General features: G+C 52.5%; 6 protein-coding genes and 1 non-coding gene across 7 annotated transcripts; 6 read left to right on the forward strand and 1 right to left on the reverse strand.

Moving 5' to 3' along the window:
- The first annotated feature begins 268 nt into the window (after positions 1-268).
- Aud_r0002 lies at positions 269-388 on the forward strand. Its single transcript, XR_006253252.1, has one exon. It is a non-coding gene; the product is annotated as a 5S ribosomal RNA (ribosomal RNA).
- Positions 389-3,239: 2,851 nt separating this feature from the next.
- Aud_000776 (tyrosine protein kinase SWE1) lies at positions 3,240-6,540 on the forward strand (the record flags this gene model as incomplete). The annotated part of the gene is made up of 2 exons (XM_043286280.1): positions 3,240-5,747; positions 5,815-6,540. 2 exons carry the CDS (start codon positions 3,240-3,242, stop codon positions 6,538-6,540), a joined length of 3,234 nt encoding a protein of 1,077 aa, XP_043142215.1.
- A 1,219-nt stretch (positions 6,541-7,759) lies between these two features.
- On the forward strand, positions 7,760-11,128 carry Aud_000777 (putative mRNA splicing factor RNA helicase (Cdc28); the record flags this gene model as incomplete). The annotated part of the gene is made up of 1 exon (XM_043286281.1): positions 7,760-11,128. The coding sequence occupies one exon, from the start codon at positions 7,760-7,762 to the stop codon at positions 11,126-11,128; it is 3,369 nt and encodes a 1,122-aa protein (XP_043142216.1).
- A 424-nt stretch (positions 11,129-11,552) lies between these two features.
- Aud_000778 (cytochrome b5-like heme/steroid binding domain-containing protein) lies at positions 11,553-11,872 on the forward strand (the record flags this gene model as incomplete). The annotated part of the gene is made up of 2 exons (XM_043286282.1): positions 11,553-11,729; positions 11,795-11,872. 2 exons carry the CDS (start codon positions 11,553-11,555, stop codon positions 11,870-11,872), a joined length of 255 nt encoding a protein of 84 aa, XP_043142217.1.
- Positions 11,873-12,117: 245 nt separating this feature from the next.
- On the reverse strand, positions 12,118-16,003 carry Aud_000779 (putative nuclear migration protein; the record flags this gene model as incomplete). The annotated part of the gene is made up of 2 exons (XM_043286283.1): positions 12,118-12,962; positions 13,027-16,003. 2 exons carry the CDS (start codon positions 16,001-16,003, stop codon positions 12,118-12,120), a joined length of 3,822 nt encoding a protein of 1,273 aa, XP_043142218.1.
- A 3,747-nt stretch (positions 16,004-19,750) lies between these two features.
- Aud_000780 (haloacid dehalogenase, type II) lies at positions 19,751-20,548 on the forward strand (the record flags this gene model as incomplete). Its single annotated transcript, XM_043286284.1, has 1 exon — positions 19,751-20,548. One exon carries the CDS (start codon positions 19,751-19,753, stop codon positions 20,546-20,548), a length of 798 nt encoding a protein of 265 aa, XP_043142219.1.
- Positions 20,549-21,225: 677 nt separating this feature from the next.
- Aud_000781 (uncharacterized protein) lies at positions 21,226-21,520 on the forward strand (the record flags this gene model as incomplete). Its single annotated transcript, XM_043286285.1, has 2 exons — positions 21,226-21,299; positions 21,358-21,520. The coding sequence occupies 2 exons, from the start codon at positions 21,226-21,228 to the stop codon at positions 21,518-21,520; spliced, it is 237 nt and encodes a 78-aa protein (XP_043142220.1).
- Positions 21,521-25,052: the final 3,532 nt, after the last annotated feature.

Consider the following 25,052-nt stretch of genomic DNA (forward strand, 5'->3'; position numbering starts at 1 on the left):
GAGATGTAATGAAGCACAATCATCATTTGCATCAGCATGATATTGATAACCACAGATATGATCATGGACACTGATAAAAGCCTTGACAGCATGAGCATACAAACGGCATTTTACCCCATACATCATATCCATGCATTTGTATACAAACTCCGCTATGATCGCAGCGCGATAAGAATAGACGCTCTACAATCTGTTTAAGAGATGACTACCACATCTCTCAAACCCGTTAAAGCTGTTCGATACAAGTTAAATCTGTCTATGGTCTACCACATACGACCACAGGGTGTGGAAAACAGGGCTTCCCGTCCGCTCAGCCGTACTTAAGCCACACGCCGGCCGGTTAGTAGTTGGGTGGGTGACCACCAGCGAATCCCGGCTGTTGTATGTTTTTGTTTCTTCTATTCTTTCTATTTTGCTTCGTCGGAAGCCAAATCGGCAGAGGTCTACGCCTACAGCTGTATTGACCTATAGAGCGTTTTGGGCAGGCAGAATGGCCATAACCGGACTGCGCTGCATCTTGGGGCATTGACCCCCCATCAGCCAAGGAGACAGGGTTTCAATGGATCGGGATGCAGCATGCGTTGGCGATCATCTGTGGGGGATAAGTCGATAACCCTGTATGTAGGAAAGGTAAGCAAGGGAAGAGAAGGAGGACTCTGACTGAGTGCAAATTACTCCAAGTTTAGAATCAAAACTTGGTATATTTAGTGCGAACCATTGGCAATTTGTGGTTGATCGTATGGGTGAGCAGGAGGTGGCAATCATTGACTGTTGGTTCTACGATGATAACGATGATGTTCCCTCTGAGATGGCGTTGGACGTGTCAAGATCAGTGCTCCGTATCAACGGACCTTGGATAACGATAGAGGGCAAAACACGTGGATAGAGGGGTATCGCTGATACCGTGGTCTCCCAATACTCAGCGCTCAGTGATGGACAGGTTTTGGTGAGAACTTGCTGCGACTTCCGCTGGCTTTGATGACTATTATATATTTTCTAGCGTAATCAGGTAGTGACGTTGGACTTGGTCGATTCTTGGGTCACATTGGAGTAAGGTTGTCATGGAGTGAGTGTAAGCCCTTGGAATCACAGCAAGGCTTTACTGTGGACATTGCAGAGTGGCTACACCCATTGCCTGGTAGAGTACTACATCAAGGCACTCTCGTATGAGGACGTAGTAAGATCGCGCCACTGACTCTGCCTAAGATTACCTATTGCGGTAATCTAAACACAGTGGCAAGGGAGCCTGGTAAACAAATAGGTAGACCGTGTGACGACCGCCTGGATTTGATGGAGGTTAGATAATCCCCAGCACCTGCAAGGGAGAAAGAGCAAAGAAGTGGCTACTGCCTACTGGAATCATGCCTAAGATAATCATCCCTGTAATCCAAAACCCGTATAGACACCAATCCCCCGGTGTCCGTCTTATCAACATTATCGATAGGAAGGAGCAGGGACCATAATTGAAGTCATTATTGTCATGATTCTCCGGTATTAGCCCTGATACCGGTAGATCAAGGGGACTTTATCGATGCTCTTTTGACAATAATCAAACTAGTCACCCATCGTTTGCGGGATTTAGCCTGTTTCCATCATAGAAATCTCCATTTGAGAATAAGAATCAAATCGAAAGCATCTAGTAGAAAATAGTGGTGTTGTTGACTAAGGTATCTGCGCACGTAGTTAGGTCGTGGTTGTTGCTGTGTTGTTTGTTGTTGTTACGGTATTGTATCGTATGATCCACGGAACCCTTGGGGTCGGGAGGGGGATACGCGTGACGCTCCCGGCGCTAAACCCCAAACGGGAAGACAGTCAACAACAAAAGACGCGCTGCGCGTGCGAAATCGAAAACATCGAGTCCCGCCTGAGGATTGGCTGGAGATTGGGGGGCGAATCCCCCAGTAGATACTCCATCCTCTCACAAGTCTTCCTACGGACTGACGGAGTCTGACGATTGACGGTGCCTGGCATAGGCTCACGTAACTGAAACTTTTTTTTCGCCTCCCCTTAAACTCTCTATCCTCAATATAACATCAACCTACCGGGCTTGGATCGTCCGGAACAAAAGGATCTCAACTACTGTCGTCGGACTCATCCAAAAGGAAAGAGGAACCCACAGCCTTTGTAACCCACCATATCAGATCCTCCCCGTTCTCCCCCTCTCTTCGGATGATTTATTGGGCTTTGACTCTGCATACCGCAACTTCCGTTTATCGTCCAGTGTCCACCCCTCCGTTTATCGACTCCATCAGCTCATCCCTTCCTTCGCGAACCCCTCTCTTCCGACCAGTCGACCATTGACTTGCCTTCGCGTGGCTGCTTGAAACTTCAGAGTCTGGCGTCTTTTACTTCTTCGGGACGCTCACCCATAATCTCTCGACCCCTTGTGCGCCTTGCTCGTCTGCTTTAAAGAGCTCGCCATTCAACGTTCAAAGGAGGAAAGGGAGACTCAAGGGAGAAACCATATTGCTGCTGTCAACTCCCCTTCAATCAGCCAAATCCGCCCTTTCGTCGTCACGAACTCTTCGCATATTCTCGCGCCCTGGCTGTTCGTCATTGTTGTGCATTATTCGCGTCAGAACCTCATTCGCGCCTGTGCCTCTCGCCAGTCGCTCTTGCGCTTGTTCGCGTCGCGCTTGCTTCTCTGACGTTCTGTTGTCACTCCAAAACATTCCTTTGTCTATTGGTCGCGCTCCGAAAAGCTCCAGGAAAATAGAACCTCCATACCACCGAGTGTTTCAGACGTGTGGTCCCAGTGCTACTGCGGGCACAAAGGAGGCTCAACACTCTTTTCGGGCCTTTCTTGGTTCCCCTACTGGCACATTTCCCTTGGGATTGAATGGGACATTGCCAAGGGCTTTCGGAACTTGGTGCTCGCCATGAGTTGGTGAAGTGCCACCCGTCATTTGTTTCGCATTGTTGATACTGTTTGTCCCGCTTTGAAACAGTAGCTGTTGTTTGCTTTGCCCCCAAGTCTCACAGCATTCCACTGCTGTCGACTCGTCTCGTCTTCAAGTCAGACACGAGGACAACAGCACCGCCACTGGCGCTCTCTCCTCCCATTATTTTGTTGTTGTGAACGCCTGTCGCGATCTGGTTTCAGCCTTTGTGGTGATTGCTCCTTTCATTGCGGCATCATCACCATCACAACTATTCAGAGCGTATCTCATCTTTCCTCATTTACAGCAACCTACGCTATCATTTAAGCGCGATAACTGTTGTTGCCGACAATTTCCAAAATGGTAGCAACATTTTCACCGCATCGCGATGCGGGCGGCACACTGCACTTGCCCTCACACTCAGGGATCCATCACGTTGATGCAAGCTCCGCCATCAGACAGTTGCGCCGGTCATTATCGCGATCCCCTTCGAAGAGCTCCAATTTCACAATTCTCGCATCTCGAAGTCACTCGCCATCGAAAAGCACGCCATTTATCTCGTCCCCTCTCTCACCATCGCGACGATCCACACAGAACAACTTTGTACTCTTCCCCAGTACATCCCATCCATCTCCGTTCGCGCTCCCGTACCCACCTAGCGCCAAAATCACAAGGCCTGTCATGCGACGGGCGCGAACATCACCGCGAAGTCCCGTCAAGCGCGCCCTCAACATCTCGACAGACCAGGGGAATGCCAAGCCCGCACAGCCGGCTCCAATCATGGCAATATCGCCAGTCGGCGCGGAGAACACACCTGGGACTCCAGCGCTTGACGTACAGTCTAATGACAATGTCTCTGAAGGCGCGGGCTTGAGCGAGGCTTCGACTTGTGCAGAAAACACTCCTGCACCACGGCCGACACTGTCTCGGATCGAGAAACGACGCAGTGGGACTTTTGGTTCATTTGCTACCGTAAGCCCGTTAAAACGTAGTGACGGGATTATGAACCTCGATCGAGCATCACGAGGCAGTCCTTCGGCCAAGAGGCGAAGTGTTCACGCCGCCAACTACACCAGCGAATTCAGTATCTTCGACAACGAGGGCCCTCCCTCCAGCACTGTTGAAGATTTTGCTGCAGAAACTCCAGCTGTCACTGATACCCCGTCTTTTCCTTCACCTGTTCCGCCTTTCAGTAGCCCGTTCAACACGATTCCCAAACGTTCCTCATCTCTCCGTCGCTCGACACTACAACAACGCCAAACCGACCGCTCCCTTTTCTCCCGACCCAGAAATATAGGCGAAACAACAGAGACCGCGGAACCAGGTTCTCCCATGACCGTCCGGCCGCGCATGTCTCTGGACGGTAACCTCTTCCAGTCGCATCGCGAGGGGCTCTTTTCTCCGCGACCTGCACCAGTCAGCTCTCTCTTCTCATCAAATGGCGCCGGGGGTGCGGGACAGGGGCGTCCTGCAGCACATCCGCTTTCCAGGACCATTACACAGTCCTCGTCCAATTCAAGTTTGGCGGACGACTCGCCTACTCATGAGCCCATGCATAAGTCCGAGCGGCCGCGCGGCGTTTTCGATTTCTCCAAGTCTCTTCCCGCGGGTGCGACACGACCTGGTGCCGTACGACACCTAAGTCGTGAGGACTCGACATCCTCCGTCGACTCGTTTGCGACACCGGAGAATTACAAGCTGGTCAAGCCTCTGCCGGCCGCATTCATGTCAACTGGTCTCATCTCGAAGAAGAATCGTAATGCAGAAGATCACCAGAACATGCTCGGTTTCAACAAGAACATGCCTGATACCCCCTGCAAGCGACCCATCAATCTGTTCCCCACAGGGCAGAAGCCGATGCCAGAGTGGGAACGCCCTCGATTGATGCCGCAAGCAGATGTCGTGCCATCCCCCTCCCCGTCCAACCCCCCCAGCGCGCGTCCCACGTCGGGGCCTTTCGCGCGGGGCATGGGTATCTTTGGGAACTCATTTACCAAGCCGGACCTGTCGCGTCGAGGCAGCTTCGTGAGTGTGGACGGTGATGAGCTGGCACAGTCTCAGTCACCTTGCGCCCAGCCGGACAGTCAGCCATTGAGTGAATACGATCTTCCACCGACTCCAACGAAGCAAACTTTCTTCCCCTCTCGAACCTATCCGCCAGCCACCCAGCAGATTGCATCCTTGGAACGACTATCCGAAGCACTCGGAAATAACTCGAGTCCTTTACATGACAGGTTCCAGCGGGGCTCCCCTCGTACACCTCAGGATCACCTCTTCCCTCCAGATCCCAGTGGTCTGTCCATTTCCGCACACAACGACCAGCACTCGCTCCAGCCGGACTTCAACTCCTCGAACATGCCAGCAACACCTACCGGCCCACGTGATTCCTTCATGCAATCGGGAAAGCGACCTAGCCTCTCATTGAGCGGGTACCACGCCCCGGATGTGGACCCAAGCTTGACCTCTCGCTTTGAACATGTAGAGCTTGTGGGGACAGGAGAGTTTTCCCAGGTCTATCGCGTGGCCCAGGCTCATGAAATGTCACTATCATCCATATTTTCTCTTCCGAATGGGGCCAAGTCTCCCGGGGCGCTGCCTGCACGGGTGTGGGCAGTCAAGAAATCAAAACAGCCTTATGCCGGCCTGAAAGACCGTGAACGCCGCATCCGTGAGGTGGATGTACTGAAAGCCCTCAGCAACTCGGACCATGTGATTTCGTTCGTCGACAGTTGGGAAGACAGCGGTCACCTGTACATCCAGACGGAATTTTGCGAGGAAGGTAGCCTGGATGTGTTCCTTGCCCAGGTTGGCCTCAAGGCGAGATTGGATGATTTCCGGATCTGGAAGATATTGTTAGAATTGTCCTTGGTATGTCAAACCTGTCTATGTTTCCTGTTGAAAATTAGAATGGTCGGCAAGGGCTAACCTCCAGCAGGGTCTGAAGCACATCCATGACTCCGGTTTCATCCATCTGGATCTCAAGCCGGCAAACATTCTTATCACATTCGAGGGTGTCTTGAAGATTGCCGACTTTGGCATGGCAACCAGATGGCCTGCGGAAGATGGCATAGAGGGTGAAGGAGATCGCGAGTACATCGGCCCTGAGATTCTGATGGGCCGCTTCGATAAACCTGCCGACATATTCTCGCTGGGCCTGATAATGTTCGAGATTGCGGGCAATGTGGAACTTCCCGATAATGGTCTCTCATGGCAGAAGCTTCGGAACGGTGATATGAGTGACGTGCCTAGCTTGACCTGGAGCTCCGAGACCAGCATCTTCCGCGACGCTTCCGGAAATCCCATCTCGGAAGAGCCGTCATTCGAGGAACTCTGCGCCTCGGACTTGGGCGATGACGATTTTGGGGAAGATAGTTTTCTGAACAGCCGCCCTCGTCAGGCAGTGCCTCTAGCGCGCAGTGGAGAGCTTGTCAATCCTCCGAGCTTCATGATCGATGCGAGCCACGAGCAAGCATTGGACAAGATCGTCCGGTGGATGATTTCACCCGATCCTTCTGACCGACCCACAGCAGACCAGGTTCTGGAAACACATGGGGTCCAATTCGTGGAACGTCGACGCCGTGCTGGGGCCACTGTCTACGAAGGCAACTGGGGCCCTGCGGACGAGATCCTGGCTGAAGATGCCGAAATGATCGACGTGTGACCTGGAATCCTCGATAATTTCCCTCTACATTTCTTACCATGTCGATGTTCGAACAGCATTAGGGGTTCGCTGTTGAGTTTCTGAACGCCGGCTGTCTCTCTATGATCGAGCCCGCTTCCCTCTTTTTGAATCAAGAAGGATCCCTCCCTGTGGATATCGACTCATCACCCCACAAGTTATGTCGTCGAAAACGGCTCTGAGCTTTGACCCAGACTCGTTTACGAGTCACCTTTCGCTCGTTACAGAATCTTTTCCTTTGTCAGAGTCTGATTTAGCGTCTGATACCGCCTGTTTTCTCTTTCGAAATGTACCAATGTCCTGCATGATTGGATTCCCTGCTGTGTATGATGAACCTGTTCTTTCTTCCCTTTTTCTTCTCGCAACATCTGAAGCCATTGATCTCATCTATTTTTTCCCCACCACTCGCATCGCCAGTGGGATATCCAGCAAGGATACCATTCAAGGGAGTAGCGAGCAGTCGGACCTGTGATTTGAATCTTTTATCTCATTCTTTCTTTTCCTTTGTTGGAGTGAACCGGAGTGCAATGGATACTTGGGCGGTGATGATGATGAATGAACCTTTCCTACAAATTTGTGACCCCATCTCCATTCGGCTGGATCTTCTCTTCACCCATTGTCATTATTTTTCTGTGTTTTTATTTTCGAACTGCAGTCCTTGGGAAGCACGGACTGGCCAGCCGATATGGGATCAAGCGGGCTTGAGAACTGGGTAATACTTGTGATTTATACGTGTTGAGTCTGGACGCAACAATTGGTGGTAGATAGAATGAGAACATATTAAATATCTTTGCCTTGATCTATGCATTCTTTGTCTTCTAAGATAAATACCGTACCCTCGCTATATCAGGGGGGGAAATAGCGTGTAGACTACCATGGACGAGTATCTCTAGGTTCTCGCCACTGCCTGACTTTCTTGGCGCCGCAGCTTGACCTTCCGGCGTGGATTTTCGCGACCTCCGCTCCGACAACTATCTATTCATCCCAAGGCCGTTGGTTCCTCGGTCACGCTGCTTTTGTTGCAATTTCATTGCTTCTTTTGTTGCCTTTAAAATTCTACAACGGACTACTTTGTTCGTTTCCAGTCGACTCCTGAACAGTCAATCATGCGCGACAGCATCTACTAGAGCAAAGGGCTCAAAAAGGTTGCAACACGTTGAACGCATTCCCCCTCGCATCTACACCGATAGCCGACATAGCAATGGATCACAGAACCTTTGTCTCTGACTCCTTGATCCGCCTGACAGGCGCGTCGGATGCCACCGTCGTCGACTTTGTCCTCGCCACCGCCAGTACCGCCAAATCCGCGGCCTCGTTACAGGACAAACTCCTCCCCTTCCTCGACGGAAATGCCGATAAAGTAAGCTCATTCTGTGCGGAGCTCTACCGACGCGCAGGCAAGAAGGAAGCGTCCGGATCCAGTAGCGCGGCGGGCCGGGACCGCAGCGATGCCGCGTCGAAGAAGAAATACCGATTAGTTGATATGGAGGCTGATCCAGCGGATACGGCGAGCTCGCTGGCGCCGCAGAATGTCGAGGTGGAGCGCGACAAACAGAGACGCCGAGAGAAGGACAAGGACAAGGACAAGGACCGGAGCCGCGGTCTGTGGGAGAAGGAGGATAGTCGCCGGAAACGCGACCGCAGCCGTAGCCGCGATGAGGGCAGTCGCGAGCGGCAGCGCTCGAAGAAGCTGCGAAGACGGGCTGTGGATGATTTTGAGGATCGGTGGGGCGACGAGGAGATCCCGGACGACGAGGACGAGGATGGGGGTGAAGAGGGGCAGGACTTTGATGAATCGCCACCGAAGCGCACGAGGCTGCAGGATGGGTCTGCGTCCCCTCGGTCCACGGCATCCGATGAATTAGATCCGGAGACAAAGAAGGAATTGGAGCGCAAGCGAGACCTGGAGGAACGGGACGAGTTGGCCAAGCGTCTGGCTAAGAAAGATGATGGCAAGAGCAAAAAGATCGTCGAGGATCGAACGAGAACAAGTGAGGCGGCGCGACGGCGGGCGCTGGCGGACGATGCGGCGGGGCGGGCGGCCGTCATGCCTGATCTGCGGCTGCGGTCTCGGCAGGAGTATCTCAAGAAGCGAGAGGCAGAGCGGCTGGCACTGCTGCGGCAGCAGGTCGCAGAGGAGACGGCCGAGCTGCGCGAGAATCCCAATCTGACCCGTCGGGAGAAGGAAGAATTTGCGCGCAACCGGGAGGTGCTGCGGATCGCGGAGGAGCGCTTACGGATCGACGACCACCGGGACGGGTATATGATGCCGGAGGACTACATCACGGAGAAAGGCAAGATTGATCGGAAGAAGAAAGAGGAGGCGTTGTACAAGCGATATGTGGACCGTGACGAGCGCGGTCAGGAAAGGTTCATCACTGAGCACGAGGAATGGGAGATGGAGCAGACGGCCAAGGCCAAGGCGCAGATCAAACGGGCAGAATTCGTGGACGAGGGCGACTACGAGTACGTCTTTGACGACTCGCAGAAGATCAATTTCGTCATGGACACCAAGCTCGAGGGGACCCGCAAACCATTAACGCAGGAGCAGCGGCTGCTTCAGGAGAAGCTGGACGCGGCGGAGAAGAAAGCGGCATCGATCGAGGAGACACGGAAGAGCCTACCCATCTACCAGTTCCGGGATCAGATCATCCAGGCGGTGCATGATCACCAAGTCCTGATTATTGTAGGAGAGACTGGGTCCGGCAAGACCACCCAGATCCCGCAGTACCTCCACGAGGCCGGGTTCACCAAAAACGGCATGAAGGTGGGATGTACGCAACCGCGACGGGTGGCTGCCATGAGTGTTGCGGCTCGTGTGGCGGAAGAAATGGGAGTGAAGCTGGGCAACGAAGTGGGCTACGCCATCCGTTTCGAGGACAACACCAGCGACAAGACGGTGCTCAAGTACATGACGGACGGTATGCTGCTGCGTGAGCTGTTAACCGAGCCGGACCTGGGGCAATACTCGGCCCTGATGATTGACGAGGCGCACGAGCGGACAGTGCCTACAGATATTGCCTGTGGTCTCCTCAAAGATATTGCCAAGGCCCGGCCGGATCTGAAGCTTCTCATCTCCTCTGCGACCATGGACGCACAGAAATTCCAGAAATATTTTGACGATGCACCCATCTTCAACATTCCTGGTCGTCGGTATCCCGTGGACATTCATTACACCTCGCAGCCCGAGGCAAATTACTTGGCAGCCGCCATCACGACCGTTTTCCAGATCCATGTCAGCCAGGGCCCAGGGGATATCCTGGTGTTCTTAACCGGTCAGGAAGAGATTGAAGCGGCCGAACAGAGTCTACAGGAGACGGCCCGCAAGCTGGGGAGCAAGATCCCCGAGATGATCATCTGTCCCATCTACGCCAACCTACCGTCTGAGCTCCAGACCAAGATCTTCGAGCCGACCCCACCGAAAGCGCGGAAAATCGTGCTGGCCACGAACATCGCCGAAACCAGTTTGACGATCGACGGCATTGTCTACGTCATCGATCCGGGATTCGCCAAGGAGAATGTCTTCAACCCGCGCACAGGCATGGAGAGTCTGGTGGTGACCCCTTGCTCGCGAGCGTCGGCGAACCAGCGAGCCGGTCGAGCCGGTCGAGTTGGGCCGGGTAAATGTTTCCGCCTCTACACGCGATGGGCTTACTACAACGAGTTGGAAGAGAGCACTACGCCGGAGATCCAACGGACGAACCTGAGCAGCGTCATTCTGATGCTCAAGTCGTTGGGAATCGACCAGCTGCTCGACTTTGACTTTATGGATCCGCCGCCGGCCGAGACGATTATCCGCGCGCTGGAGCAGCTGTATGCCCTGGGGGCCCTGAACGATCGAGGGGAGCTGACCAAGATTGGACGGCAGATGGCCGAGTTCCCCACGGACCCGATGCTGGCCAAGGCGATCCTCGCGGCGGACAAGTACGGCTGCGTGGAGGAGGTTCTGTCGATTGTGTCGATGCTCGGCGAGGCCAGCGCTCTTTTCTTCCGGCCCAAGGACAAGAAGATCCACGCGGACAGCGCACGCAACCGGTTCACCGTCAAAGACGGCGGCGATCACCTGACACTGCTTAACATCTGGAACCAGTGGGTGGATTCGGACTTCAGCTATATCTGGGCGCGCGAGAACTTCCTCCAGCAGCGTAGCTTGACGCGCGCGCGCGACGTGCGCGATCAGCTGGCGAAGCTGTGCGACCGCGTCGAGGTCACCATCAGCACATGCGGATCAAACAACTACGTCCCCATCCAGAAGGCGATCACGGCCGGCTTCTTCCCGAACGCGGCCCGGCTGCAGCGCGGCGGCGACAGTTACCGGACGGTTAAGAACGGCCAGACGGTCTATCTCCACCCGTCGAGTACCTTGTTCGAGGTCAACCCTCGCTGGGTGATCTACTACGAACTGGTCCTGACGAGCAAGGAGTACATGCGCAGCAACATGCCTCTCCAGCCAGAGTGGCTGGTCGAGGTGGCGCCGCATTACTACAAGAAGAAGGACCTGGAAACGCTAGGGCTGGACCGCAAAGTCCCCAAGGGACAGGGTGCGGCCGGCGAGAAGAGTAAGGATTAATTCAGCGTCAGCGTCAGCGTCAGCATCAGCATCAACATCTATCTGTATCGGTATATACTCCCGTAGCATTTCTCGCAACAATAAAACCAGATAATACTGTATCTTTGTGATCTACTCACTCTACGGAGTACTAAAAAAGGTAAGGGTAAAGGTCCGGGGGTGGAAGATGGAGTAACCAATCACCGCCCGCCCATTAGAATTGGCATCGACCGCGGTTCGGACGCCAGGTTTACGGTTTACCTCGGTTGTCGTAGACCAGACCCCAGCTTCATAGAGCTCGAGCTACGGAGTAGGAGTGCTCCACTCATCACCTCTCCAGTCTACTCCAAACTGTCCATCAGTCAACCACGAGACCTCCACATCGACATCACCATCACCATCACCACCATATCAAAAGAAAACAAAACCCAAAGAAACAAACGAAATGACCCAATCCTTCACGCCCGCCGAGGTCGCAACCCACAATACCCCCGACAAGGGCCTCTACATCATTATTGACAACAACGTCTACGACGTGACCAAGTTCATCGACGAGCATCCCGGCGGCGCCAAGATCCTCAAGCGTGTGGCAGGCAAGGATGCCTCGAAGCAGTTTTGGAAGGTGGGTTCTGCCTTTCCAACGTACACTTATGCAGAGGCGTGAATGCTAACGGTTATACCGAGTAGTACCACAACGACGGCGTGTTGAAGAAGTATTCGCCCAAGTTGAAGATTGGGGAGGTGAAGGAGGCTGCTAAGCTGTGATTTATGTTGTGATATCGAATTGGAATTGGACTGGCATAGTTCTACGGAGTTTATCCTGATGGAAGAGGAAACGTATTCGGTGGATGACCTTGATGGTTGTGTCCTGCGATAGAGATATATGTATATGCATATTGACTGACTTTTCAAGAAGACCCAATGCGGAAATACAAGCGAAGCGTCAAGTGGTATCTCTTGCAACATACAGTAATAACGATATATAAGACGAAAAAAAGCAATTCGCACAGCTAGAAACCTCTGAACGGGTCGGGCTCGCTGTCCGCAGGCATAGCAAAGTCCCCGTAGAACCGCTGACTGCTCGATCCCCACTGGCTCGACGGCTTGCGTCCGTGCCGCGACCGCGTCCCCGGGCGATGCCGAACAGACGCGGTCTGGTCGATAAATGCCTCCATGCGAACCGTGCCTATGGCGTCGAAGAAGTTGCCCGTCCCGATGATGGACGGCCCGCTGGCCTCCGAGGTGCGCCGGCTGAAGCTGCTGCGGCCGCTGTTGAGGCCATGCCCGTGCGAAGTTGGGGAGCCCGCGCGCGTGGCCACGCTGTGAATGGATGGGATCGACGGCATGGTTCCCTGACTGGAAAAGCTGCGCATCACGGGCATCCGGGACGTGGTGTTGCTGCGCTTGCGGGCGTGGGAGGAGAACCGAGGCACGGTCGGAGGATCGGCCGCGTCGAGCATCGAGTCAATTATCTCCGAACCATTGGCGGGTAGCTCGGGCACCGGCGCCGGTGCTTTGTTGCGTCTACCCTTGAGGTTGGGCCGCGGGCGCCCTTTGGCGATGCGGATCGAGTCACGAATTGGGTTCCGGCGGAGGCTCGCGGTGGGCGCCGGTGAATCGAACTCCGCCTGCGGGACGGGAGGCAGAGCGGCGAGGTCTTGGATGCCCGTTGCCGAATGGCTCAGGAATGAGAGTGCAGTCAGCCAGACGTAATGCCGCTCGATGCTCGTGGCGGTAAATTTCAGGGCGCGCTTGGGGGTCAAGATCAGGATCGATCTGTTGAAGGGGTTTGCAATGGTCGCTCCCTTGGGCAGGGGGTTATCGTCCTTGACGTCGAGAACGGATTGGATTATCACTTGTGCCAGTTAGTCTCATCAGTACGAACCCCATCACTCTTTCTCGGGAAGCCGAGGACTTACGCTTGCGGCCACTTTTGCCTAGCAGCGCAGGACCACTAGTGGGCTGCTTGCTGCTCCACATGACCGCTCGCTCGTATGGCGCGAGCCAAACCCATCGCCTGTGACGCACTCCGCTGTTGGTAATGTTGGCCGACACCTCGTCGGCGTTTTTGCCCTCCCAACTGTCCTTGGGTTCACCGACGCCTCCGAAGGATCTCCTCCGCCGAACGTACTTGTACATCCATTCTCCGATCATTGTCTGCGCGATGGCGTCGACCACGCTGGTTGGCTGGACCGAAGTCGTTGCGTTCGAGTCTTGCCGTTCATGGGCAAAGGGCCGAGGGACTGAGGGACGTTGCGACGACCGTCTTCCGACAGCCATCCTGTCCCGAGGCGCCGTAATATCATCAAATGGGAGCGGCGGATACTGAGGACTTTCCAGCCCATAGGAGGACGGAGACGACTGGCTCGACGGCCGCTCTGGATGCTCCGATTGAGACATGGCCGCTGCTGAACGCACTCGCCGCAGTGTCGGTCTCCGCATAATGGGCGCTCGTCCGCGATCAGAGAAGTTGCGCGGGTTGGAGGGAGTTGGGCTTTGCCGTCCATCGCTCCCGTTGCCGGGGAATTTTCTTGAACTGAGGCGAATTGGAACAGGGAACGGAGGAGCGACGCTCGACGCCCCGCTGCCACTGTCAATACTCGGCTCGCTTGGGCTGCGTGCTCTTCGCCGATGCGATGCAGTGGCGTTAGGGATCCTTGTGGCCGTCCGGCCATCCCGCTCGTTCCCTGAAGCTGTCACACCTCGCCTCTGCCCATGCAGCGACGATTCAGACGGCTCCAGATCCTCTTGCAAGTGAGAATCAGCATCGACGGGATGCTCATCAACTTCTGCCAGTACGGTATTGTCCAGACTCGACATTTCCTGAGCCGAAATCAGCTTGCCCCTTTTCAGTTTGTATGAAGCAAACGGCCGATTGAGCAGCTCGTCGTCCGTGAAGATATCTCGCGTCGTCTCCCGCGAGTCCTCGTCATTTTCATCCTCGAAGCCGGCAAAAAGACTGCTTGATCTAAAGGGTCGCCTCAAGTCAGATTTAGAATCCTCCGATAATGGCCCGTTGTCATTGTTCCCAGGATAGGCCTGCACCGTGATGGGCGGTTTGCTTCTCGACGGAGCCTTGGGAGGCAGTGGAGGTGGTTTGGTTTCTCCGCGCTCCAGCCTTCGTGGCGGGGGTCGATACGGCTGGATGGGCGAATCTGAACTGCTCTGAGCGCGCGACACATTCAGCGGCATATCAGGGATGGCAGAGGGAAGCAAGCTAGCCGGCAACTTGACTGGTCGCTTGTCAATACGAATCTCTTCGGTCTGGATCGCAACCGATCGACTGTCGATGACGGTTTTGAACGTTGTTTGACAGGAGACGGTTTTCGTCTGAGGTGGCAGAACCACGCTTCCTCGAGGCGAAGAAGGCTCGGAACGCGGCGGATGGATGGCGATCATGGGAACTTCAATTGCTGCAGGAACTGATTTTGTAGGACTGACAACCGCATCTTGCTCGTCTGCCGCAGGGGCTGGCATGAGATCTGTCTGTGTCGATGTTGAGGCAATTGCGGCTGGTTGTGGGCCTGCAGTCATTGGTGTTTCGGCGACCTGGGGTGTCCACGGAGGGCTGGGCAGGTCGCCGACCGTCTGACAAGACGTAGACGTCATGTCGATAGTCAATGTCGAAGTACCGCTGTCCTTCGCCTGGTAAGAGAGTGGCAATGCTTGCGAATTATGCTCAAGTGGACTTTCAGGAGGTAACTGAGGAGACGGCGGCGGGGAGTACTGGATACCAGTGTCTCGATATACAAATGTCGGCGAGGAAACTTTGGCGGGGCTGTTTAGGCCTCTGTCAATCACTGCATGACCGTCTATGCTGCTGTCAATGGAAAGACCAAGGATCTTCCGAGCCTTCAGGCTCATCGACAGGGACACATGGGAGTGGACCGAAGTCGGCCGTTCCTCTGGTAGCGCTTCGGGCGAATCCAGAATAGAGTCGTCATGCAAATTGTCGAACTCGTCCTCCTCGTCGAATGCCAGTTCCTGCGCCAGACTCACTCCGTTGGGCTTGCTGTCTCGAGTATTCGCAAGGCTGGCGGTAGAATAGCGCACATTATGATAGTCAGCGCCATCCTCGGAGCTCACACTGGTGACGCTCGTCCGACGTCGTCCTTGGCTGCTGGAATGCACACTGGCCGAATCGCTCCCTCTCTCGTTCGTGGATGGTCTGACAGGTTCTGGGTTATCCGGCTTCGACGATACAAGGGGCAAGGAAGCTGCTGCTTGCGCCACGGCAACCTCATTCAAGACGACTTTCAGCCGGCCTTCCACCACATGGACCTTGCGCTCGAGATTTCTACGCTCTCCTTCCCAGGACTCTCTTTCTCGGTCTAAGAGATTTTGGGTTCGCTCGAGCTCCTCTTCTCGACTGCGGGCCTTCTTTTGCGCCTGTTCCAGCTTCCTTCGAACATCCGAAATATTCTCCAGAGCTACATCCCGCTCTTTTGCCAGCTCGGTCAAAGCTGAGGAAGTGCCACCCTCCAGGAGCTGCAATTGATGCTTCAGCGACCGGGTCTCTTTTGTGCTTCGGGACAGACGGTCAGTTAGACCCTCGTTCTCACTCCGGGACTCGTCCAAGCTTCTCTCCAGCACGTCGATCGCCTTGGATTTGTTCTCCACCTCCCGCCTCAGAGAGAGAATTTCCGACACTAAGGAGGCATGTAGGGTGGGCGTGAATCTTCGCGGGTCAAATGGTGACAGAGTATCTTCATCTCCCACATCGTCCAGGTCACTCGGTCCTTCGGGGGAGAAGTCGGGAGGGGCAAGAGGTGATGCGGAACGGATCGGCGATGAATCGCTGCGGACATGTATGGAGGGCACCCGATGCGGCGTTGTCGATGGCGTGGGGAACGCCTGAGCCGCTGAAGGGCTTTGATATTGAGCGTCTGTGGCCATGGATTCTATCTTTCAGAGGGAACAGACGAGTCGGAGCTTTCAACCATTAACACCAAGGGGATCGGATGTTGACCACGCAGCGCAGTCGGGCCCGTTCCCACAGATCCGAATCAAAGCGATTCATACGGCATCCGTCGATCTGATTCAAGACTGCGGGTCGAGATGAAGGTCAACAGCAGTGGGTCGACGACTGCCGGGGAGAACGATGACGCTGGCCAGCAGCAGTAATTTCGAGAATTGTCGCCAAATGAATCTACAGTGACCGCCCAGTCAGCCGATTCCAGGCCGGTTGTCTCGACTTCTGAAGGCTGAACAATCCAGCCTCCCTAGTCTTGCGTAAACGTGCACGTACCTCAGGTTGGAACAGCTCCTGAAGGTTGAACCCTCGAGGGGATGGTGCTGCGCTTGTTAATTATATACGTGGATATTAAGGATAAAAAATTATCATGCGAATGCGAGGAGACACAGAAGCCGAATTAACTGATGCAGTAACAGCGAATGAATCGAATGGATTGCAAGATAAGGATGGAAATAATGAATCCGCGCAACGCGGGGGAAAGGGTGACGATCGAGACTCGAGACAGACGACGCACGCAGGCAGAGTGACTGTCTATCTACCTGCGAGATGACGGCCGGTCTTGCATTCAATCGCTCATCCTTCGAAACTAGAAGTCTAGGCTATCTAGTCAATAGATGGCGAGTGTGGAAAGAGCGAGCCCATGCAGCTGAGGCCCTTAGATCAGTCTCTAATTTCTTTTTACCTTAAGTTTTTTTTCTTTTTTTTTGTTTTTTCTCTGCCTTTTCCCCTTTTTTAGTTGCCAGGATGGATTTTAGCCTTGCGGCACAGGAACCTGTCCAAGCATCTTGAAATGAACTAAGCTAGAGCCAGTCCAGGGGCAGTTCGTTAGGAGGTGGATGCACTACTGAATAGCACCAAAGCACCGATCTACTCACCATCGTGGTTAGTAGCATTGGTACTACGGAGTACTCCATATGAAAGTAATAAAGGACGGCAATTCAATTAGTGGAAGGTTGAGGGGACAATAATACTGGACCCCACCAGAGCTACAGGTGGGCAGCCTAGACTGGACGAACTTATATCGATGGATGCGTCGGTGGATTATTGGATATAGGCTAGAGACGACGGATCAAAACGGACGGAAAATTGATAGGATTCGGCTGGTATTGGCTATCATTCAATGGTGGTCGCGTCCTGTCCGTTGTTGGGAGAAGAAAGAAGTGATATTAACTAACTAGGGTATTAAATTAACTAATAAAGAGAGTTAATCATCCGTAGAGGACAATAGGAAAAAGGAAAAAGGAAAAAAAGGACAAGTGGATATGAAACGCGCGTTAATTCAGCCTTCAGATGAGAGGAAGGGAGAAAGCGAAGAGACGCTGGCAGGCACAGGCTGGTGTATGTATCATAGTTACCAAGCTGTACTCTGTTTCTGATCATAGCCCATGCAATACTCCGTACATAACAATGAAATGGTACAGTACGTATCTCTTATTATTATTACCTCATGTCTAGGGAGTAACTAGCTACCCAAGGTACCTACGGAGTAGATTCCGAAAGGTAGTTGGCCTAGGCGATTACGGGAAATTTGATCTCAAAATCATCATTCCTGGACTCACTTATATGAAATACTATGAACTTCACTCAACCGATGATGGACTTTTTAAACCAGTGAATTGAGTATCCATTCAAGTACCTGGACGTGATGCTAATAATGAAGTCTCGTCTACTCCGTATATATGAAAGCTCTTGTCCAGGTTGTCCCTCTTCTGTGTCCTTGTTTTGATTGAGGGTATTTTACACGGAACCATCCATTCGTTATTATTGATCGACAGGGGAATCATACGATGCGAAATGGGCGATACGGTCATGTAAACCACGCCATGAGACCAATATAATCATAGATATCTAGACCCTGTGTTTGCTTTTCAAGAAGATCGGCATAGCCTCTGGTCCGTGTTTCAGTACGGAGTGATATCGCTGAATCCGAGCATGTGGTAGGTTTAAACACGAGCGTTATAGCAGCGAACTACAGGGGTGCAGTACGTAGTAGATTTCCACTCAGTTGTCGCGTGTGATCGAGCATCCAATTGGTTTATTGGATCAAATTTAATCTTTTGAGTTTCGACTACGGGAGATGCAGCGCTGCAGACGAATGCAAGACGTGGTCAGTAAGGTAGTAATATTGATACCCAATTAATGCTGTATACTAACCACCGTCATACAATTCGATATCCACATCATAACAAAGCAGATGATACAGGCAGATGGCAAGACTCGGAAAGTGAGGGAACACCCGAGTCGCTTCCTTGGATACAGGAGAGGTATACAAACACAGACGGGCCGCGTCCCAGGTTTTGGTTTTTGGCTTTATTCCTGTGGGTTCAGAACTGAACTTACTACGGTGCGCTTGACTGCTTTGAGATTGGTTGATTGAGACGGAAATCAATTGTGTTCATGATAGTGTACCTTCATAGGCTGAAGGAAGAAACTCATTCGACCCTCATAGATTAAGTGGTCCCTGCTCAGGCCCCTTTTCCTATGTCCTTGGATTCATGATATGACGCAGAAGTACTCTCTGTTATGGCTCTGGGATCTCCTTCTATAGATTGAGTGTTCTATGAGTTCAGAGACAATGACGAAAGTAGCACTTTCGGTCACGAGCTGTGAGCACATGTACATCCTGTTGTCTGTAGTAGTACATAGTGTCTGTTTTGCAGTTGTAGTCCTTGGCCTCGGTCCTTGTCTTAGTTATCCAACGCAGAAGAACGTGATGTCTTGGAAAGACCAAAAAGTTAGAATGTGACAAAAGTCTACTACTCTGCAATAATCCACCTAGACTGCTTAGTTTAGCCCGGCGTCGTTAGCGACCCCACTGCAATCAATTAGTCTAGCATTAGTAGCGTTGGCTTGGAGCTTTTCATTCAGGGGTTGTACTTTTGTCTTTTGATCAAAAAGAACAACAAAGAAAAGACGTTCTTTCTGAGAGATGACAGGTCCATACACAAAAGCCCCCAACTACTTCAATTGCTCCACATGATTGCTCTGCTTCGGACTAGATAGTCTCCCTACCAGATAAAACCCATCAATTATCTATTCTAAGAGAAAAGCTCATAGCCATGTACGGAGTACTCAATCACCACATCGGATTGAACTCAAATATTTCATAATACCGAGGTGTCAGCTCGAGGCTTCAGCTACCTTGCACTAATATGATCACACATGTGCAGCCGTTGATGATCATCACACTGCAGCTGTCAAAGCTCATATAATTGATTGAGACTCTAATAATAGGATGAACATTGATCTATCTGAAGCAATGGACTATGTGATGATGTGATTTATCCACATGCTCATCCACTTGTTGACTACAGTTCGGAGTCATCACACCCAGTTCCTACCGCAACTGAATCGCCTCATTATTCTTCCTTTTGATTCTCTGATTTGTTGAATCGAGTCTACTAGATGCTCGGATATCGATCAATTTGCTCAATCCTCTCAGTCACTGAGTCACCGGTAAGCCTCGGGCTGAACGTTGATCCTGACCTGGCACGCCCGCTCTCGGCGTTAGGCAATATGACGCCTTTGCGGGGTATGTGACTCTGGCTATCAACCATAAAATATCAACAACCACGTTGATCCCTCATGATATTCAATACTCGTGTGAGATTGGATTGTGGCTGAATCACCACCATATCTATCGCAATTCATGAACTACAGAGTCACCAATGTCATCCCAAACTCTCCCCCGAGTCCTCTTCTTCGATGTCTTTGGCACCGTCGTCGAATGGCGAACGCCCGTCTCCAAAGCTCTCTATGACGCAGCACAAAACGCGCTCCAAGACCCAACAAAGGAGCTCTCCGACGCGGTGCGCGCCAAAGTCTCGTCAATGACTCAATCAGACTGGCTCGACATAACCGAGGAATGGCGCGAGTCATATCACCAGTTCACCCGGAACCGCGATCCATCGAAACCCTTCGTCTCCGTCGACGAGCACCACTACTCGCACCTCCTCAAGCTCCTCCAAGCCCACGGTCTCGAGACTCTGTTCACCGACGCCGAGAGATGGGAGCTCGCGCTGAGCTGGCACCGGCTCACTCCGTGGTCCGATACCCTTCGTGGCCTGGAGCTCCTGAACCGCAAGTTTCGCACCTGCACCCTGTCCAACGGGAATGTGGCACTGCTAGAGGATCTCTGTCGATACGCCTCGTTGCCCTTCACAGAGGTGCTCAGTGCAGAGCACTTTGGGGCGTACAAGCCGTCGCCAAAGGTCTACGGCGGGGCTGCGGAGAGATTCGGAGTGGAGCCCGGGGAGTGCGCGCTTGTGGCGGCGCATCTGGGGGATTTGAAGGGTGCCAAAGCCTGCGGGTTTCAGACGGTTTATGTAGAGCGTCTGAAGGAGGAGACGTTGGACGTGGAGCAGGCACGGAAGGACGGCTATGTTGATATCTGGATTGATGCAAGTTGCGATGGGTTTCTTGAACTTGCCAGGCAGTTTGGAATTGACACCGAGGCCAAGGTCTAGATTATGATGCTGTTATGTGTACATTATCATGCCTGACGAGTACTCATGGTCAATTCTATTGCATCATTTGCGACATACGGGGTTTGGTTGTAGCTGAGCAATTGCAAAACAGACTTAAGGCGTGCTGCTATCCCGACATCCGCTGACCATAAATTGTGACCATAGATTTGTCAGCCTGTCCCTCAGCAGCCAGCAGGATGCTGATGCGTCGACCAGACAAGAGAACATGACCGACCAGGTACGTATATACGTCCGGCATTACCCTTGCTGCCACTGAAGGCCAGCCCCGAATCTACAAACACGCCGACGGTGATAGCGAATTTCTTCGCAAGCCGTCGACATTCCGCTCATTCGTTTCAAGCGACCCATCCTCCGAGTTCCCTGCACAGAAAGACCGCTACATGCTGCACCTGGGTAAGTGTGTCCCTGGGCGCACCGCATCAGCATCGCCCGCATCCTCAAGGGACTAGAAGACATCCTCGAGCTGGTGGTACTTGACCGGGGCAGGGCCCGCACGGGTGGTTCTCCTTGGCCATTTTGGGATTGCGGAGAGAGTATGAGGACCGGTACACGACCCCGGTCCTCTGGGACAAATAGCGCCGAAAGATCAGCAGCAATGGAAGTAGCGAGATCATCTGCACGTGTACGCCAATTTTGACCATCTCCTGCCCCAGGCGATGCGCCAGGCCAACCAGCCTGGCGGTGGACTCTATCCCGCGCCTCTGCGAGCCCACATCGACGCCATGAACGAGTGAGTGTACGACAAGATCAACGACGGGGTATACACGACCGGGCTCGCCACGACGCAGGAAGCGTACCATGCCAGCCTGTACCCGTTGTTCGAGACGCTGGACCGCGTGGAGGAGCCACTCGGAGAAGCCCGATCACCGGCCGTATCTGTTGGGGGCGAACATCACCGAGGCGGATATCCTGCTGTACACGACAATTGCTCGCTTCGATGTGGCATACTAAACTGATCTTCCGTTGCAATCCGTGAATGATCCGGCATAACTATCCGCGCATTGGTCGCTGATACCAGCAGTTGTGCTACGACCAATGGGACAGAACGCGACGGCCGTTCAAGAAGACGACTTTTTTGATCTGGTGAGCCTTTTTTTTTGACCCTCGCCACCATGCTGACCAGGCTAGTATAAAATTGGGTATCTCAAGGCGACCGAGGAACAGTTTAACGCGGTGTTGATCGTTCCTGCAGGGTCTGGGCCAGACATGCTACCGTTGGAGAACAAGCCTTCGCAAGAGGTCAAGTGTAGACAGTAGACGGGCCAGTCACGTATCACAGGTGACACTCAATCGGCAATACCTTGACTCTAATCGACAATTTCCCCGCGGTCTCCGCGTTAAACGGGGATCAAGCACAGCGTCATTCGTAGTTGAGAAACGTCGTGAACGACCTTGGTCCCAGAAATAGTAAGGTAGGCGTGTATGGCCGCGAGTCAGTGATTGGCGTAGAATGACACTAGAAGCCGAGGGAGGGCTTCTTTCCTGGTAAGGCAAAAAAACGTGGATGTTTGCTTTTTTCGTCCAGCAGAAAGGTCCAGCACAGCACCTGGGATCATGGGGTAGGATGCTCTTCCCACTGGTAAAAGTTATGTTCAAATCGGAATCATCTTCCAGTCACTCCATCCGGCCCCCAATCTACCTCATGCTTCATCTTATGCACTGCAACCCTGTCAAGCTACCACCTATCCAATTCCCTCTTTAAGTAGAAGGTAACCATCGACGGTCTAGATTTATCCGACCCAGTCCCAGGTAGCCACTAGCCCCCAAACAGGCAGGGGAAACGGGCCATATCACCACCGCGGCGTACCGCGGCGCACCGCCGAAGCGACAACCATGGATGGAGGAAGAGTTAGTGCCATCCTGGACTCTCATCTTGGTTCTGATTCGATCCTGCACAGAGCACACTGCGCGGCTAGATATGCCAAGTTTGCCAGGTTCTCTGGTTGAGCGGGGCGTTCCGAGCGGATGAATATTGGGATGGGCGATGGGTTTAATCCTTTGGAGTTTCACCTGACAGGACAGCTGCACAGATCTTGAGTGAGTACTTTACTTATTAACATAGCCTGTCCACTGTCTAATTGGTAGTGAACTGGTACGGAGTATAGAATATAGAGGCATGGAATACTATCAGACCTACTGGATTTCCTGGATAAGCCCCGGAGAAATTACCCATCTGCTAGTCGGAGACGAGTCAGTCGATGTCACAAATTATGTGATTGATAATGTGGCGGGCACTGACACCCCCCTGAACACTCCTCCGTCGGCTACTTCGGGCTCCGGCTTTTTAGTCACTTTAGTGCTCCTGGTTGATCCATGGCTGTTCCTTCCGAAGTCCAGATGTTATCTATCCGTCAATAATAATATGATGCCATGATGACGGTGATCTACCTGTCGTATCCAATGTAGGAATCAATCTACAAGCTCGGGATACTTCTAGGCTCAGTTATCGATCATACAAGGTAAGATTGATACCTAAGGCGCTAGGTCGGCCTGTGCAGTAGTACCGTCTATCGTGCATTTAACCCACGTGGGAATGGGCCAGGGCAGTGGCAAAGAGGCGAGAGAAGTACCTACGGATAGATACCACTTCAGTTCGTACAATAGTGCAGTACTCGAAGTACGGAGTACCTTCGTGGTAGATCAACTGAAACCAGGACCACAAGTCAATCTTCTCTGATACCTAGGGATATCTGACGTGAACTGTCAGGTTGTCGGGTGCCCCTCCCCCTTAACTTGAATCGCTCAGAGGCTAAAGTGTAAGTCTCTGACTATCCGTGAGCCAAGAACAAAGCCATTCTAGAAGGTTGAGAATACTACTTTCCTTTAGGGTTGCGGGATTATTTGCAAGGAGCATCGTTTTGATCTCCGAATCCAGGCACATATCCCGCGATGACGTTCATGGACTCACGGCATATTTCACCTAATATATACCTTCTTAATCGCAATGCCTCAATATAAAGATCAAATTCAAGCTTATGTTCTCGTAGGACTCGATATGATACTGCCACCACCTGGCTACATCCAAAAGGTAGTTTCAAGTATACTGCCATACCGCATACACTGCGAACTCTAAACGCACACTCCCATATTGCCAGCGGGGCGCCACGCATAAGGAATCCCAGGGATCAGGAAGATGGGATTTTAGCGAGTAGCCAGGGGGCCGCGGAATGTTCGATCGCCTTCCCCGTTGGATAGTCTAGGGATGCAACTTGCGAGACTAGTTGTAGATAGCATTTTAATTGCCACTGCAGACTGGCATTTGAGCTCCATCAACACGCTTTGGGACTCTAGGAGCACTCCGTATTGGTGCACAATCGGATGTCTAAGTTCATGCACTGTCCTTCGCTGTATCACTCGGAAGCGTACCGCTGGACTTTGTAGGTAGATGAAGCCTAAACAACCTGAATGCCAATTGCCAACTGGGTCTGGTGTGGGGACTCTTAGTGTGGCCATCCGCCCACTTGGTGTGTACCCGAAACTGTCTTCAGTTGAAAGTGGGCATGTTTTCTTGAAGATCTGAGACGAGGCTAAGACTGGCAAAACTTTCATTTTCAGGCCGTGATCAGAGACTCAGGGGGAGCTACTGGGCATTTTCGAATCGCAAGTATCACATCATGAAGGGTTATGGTGGTGAGATGAATCGAACTCGTGAGTACTGCGCACCGTCTCGATGGTCAGGTACCTTGCGGATTCCATTACAGTCGATTCGCTTGAATGTCGGAGAATCAAAGCGGATGATACGGCTGTACTCACCTGCATCAGATCTAGTCTGACGATGACAGAACAATTACCTGACGTGCAACTCCTTGAAAATGATTCCCGTTATACCGCCTTGTAGACGAGTATACTTTGAGCATAGTCCTGCATAGACAAGCTGAGACGCCACACAATTGTCTCCATCCAAACTCAGAATGCGTGTAATGGGTATCAGATCTATCAATTGATTTGGAGAGGGAAACCTTCTTACGAAGTACTTCGTAGGTGCCATTCTGACATGGGAGAATGGACACAGCATTGTGCCTATTCGCCTTTGACTTCATTCATCTATTGTCCTTGCCTAGTATCGCTATATTATACCCACCCTAGTCAAACATCAGTCCAAGTATCTTGCTAATACAATGCCGTAGTACTTCTACTAACTACTCTAGGTAGGCCCTGGCTTAACTACATCGGATTATGAGAGAGGGGGGGAAGAGAACGTGCCTCAGTACTCCGTAATAAAATAGTCTACATAATAATTAATCACTATTGTTGCGATTTTTCTCCCTCCCTTTTCATTATTATTGTCATTATTTCTTCCCCTGTATCTGTTCCTTCATCTATCTGTACCTTTTCCTCTTCTCCTGTTTCTTATAAGCGATCTTGTCGTTTTGCTTCTCTCCTCGCAATCTTTCACAGTGTCGCTGGCCAAGCCTTTTTACCCTTGGTCCTCCCTGGCGTGGGCGCTTGATCGCCTGTGCAGCTTTCCCCCTCCCCCTCCCTA

This window comes from Aspergillus udagawae (assembly GCF_001078395.1).
Source record: "Aspergillus udagawae IFM 46973 DNA, scaffold_1, whole genome shotgun sequence".
In the NCBI taxonomy this organism is placed as follows: domain Eukaryota; kingdom Fungi; phylum Ascomycota; class Eurotiomycetes; order Eurotiales; family Aspergillaceae; genus Aspergillus; species Aspergillus udagawae.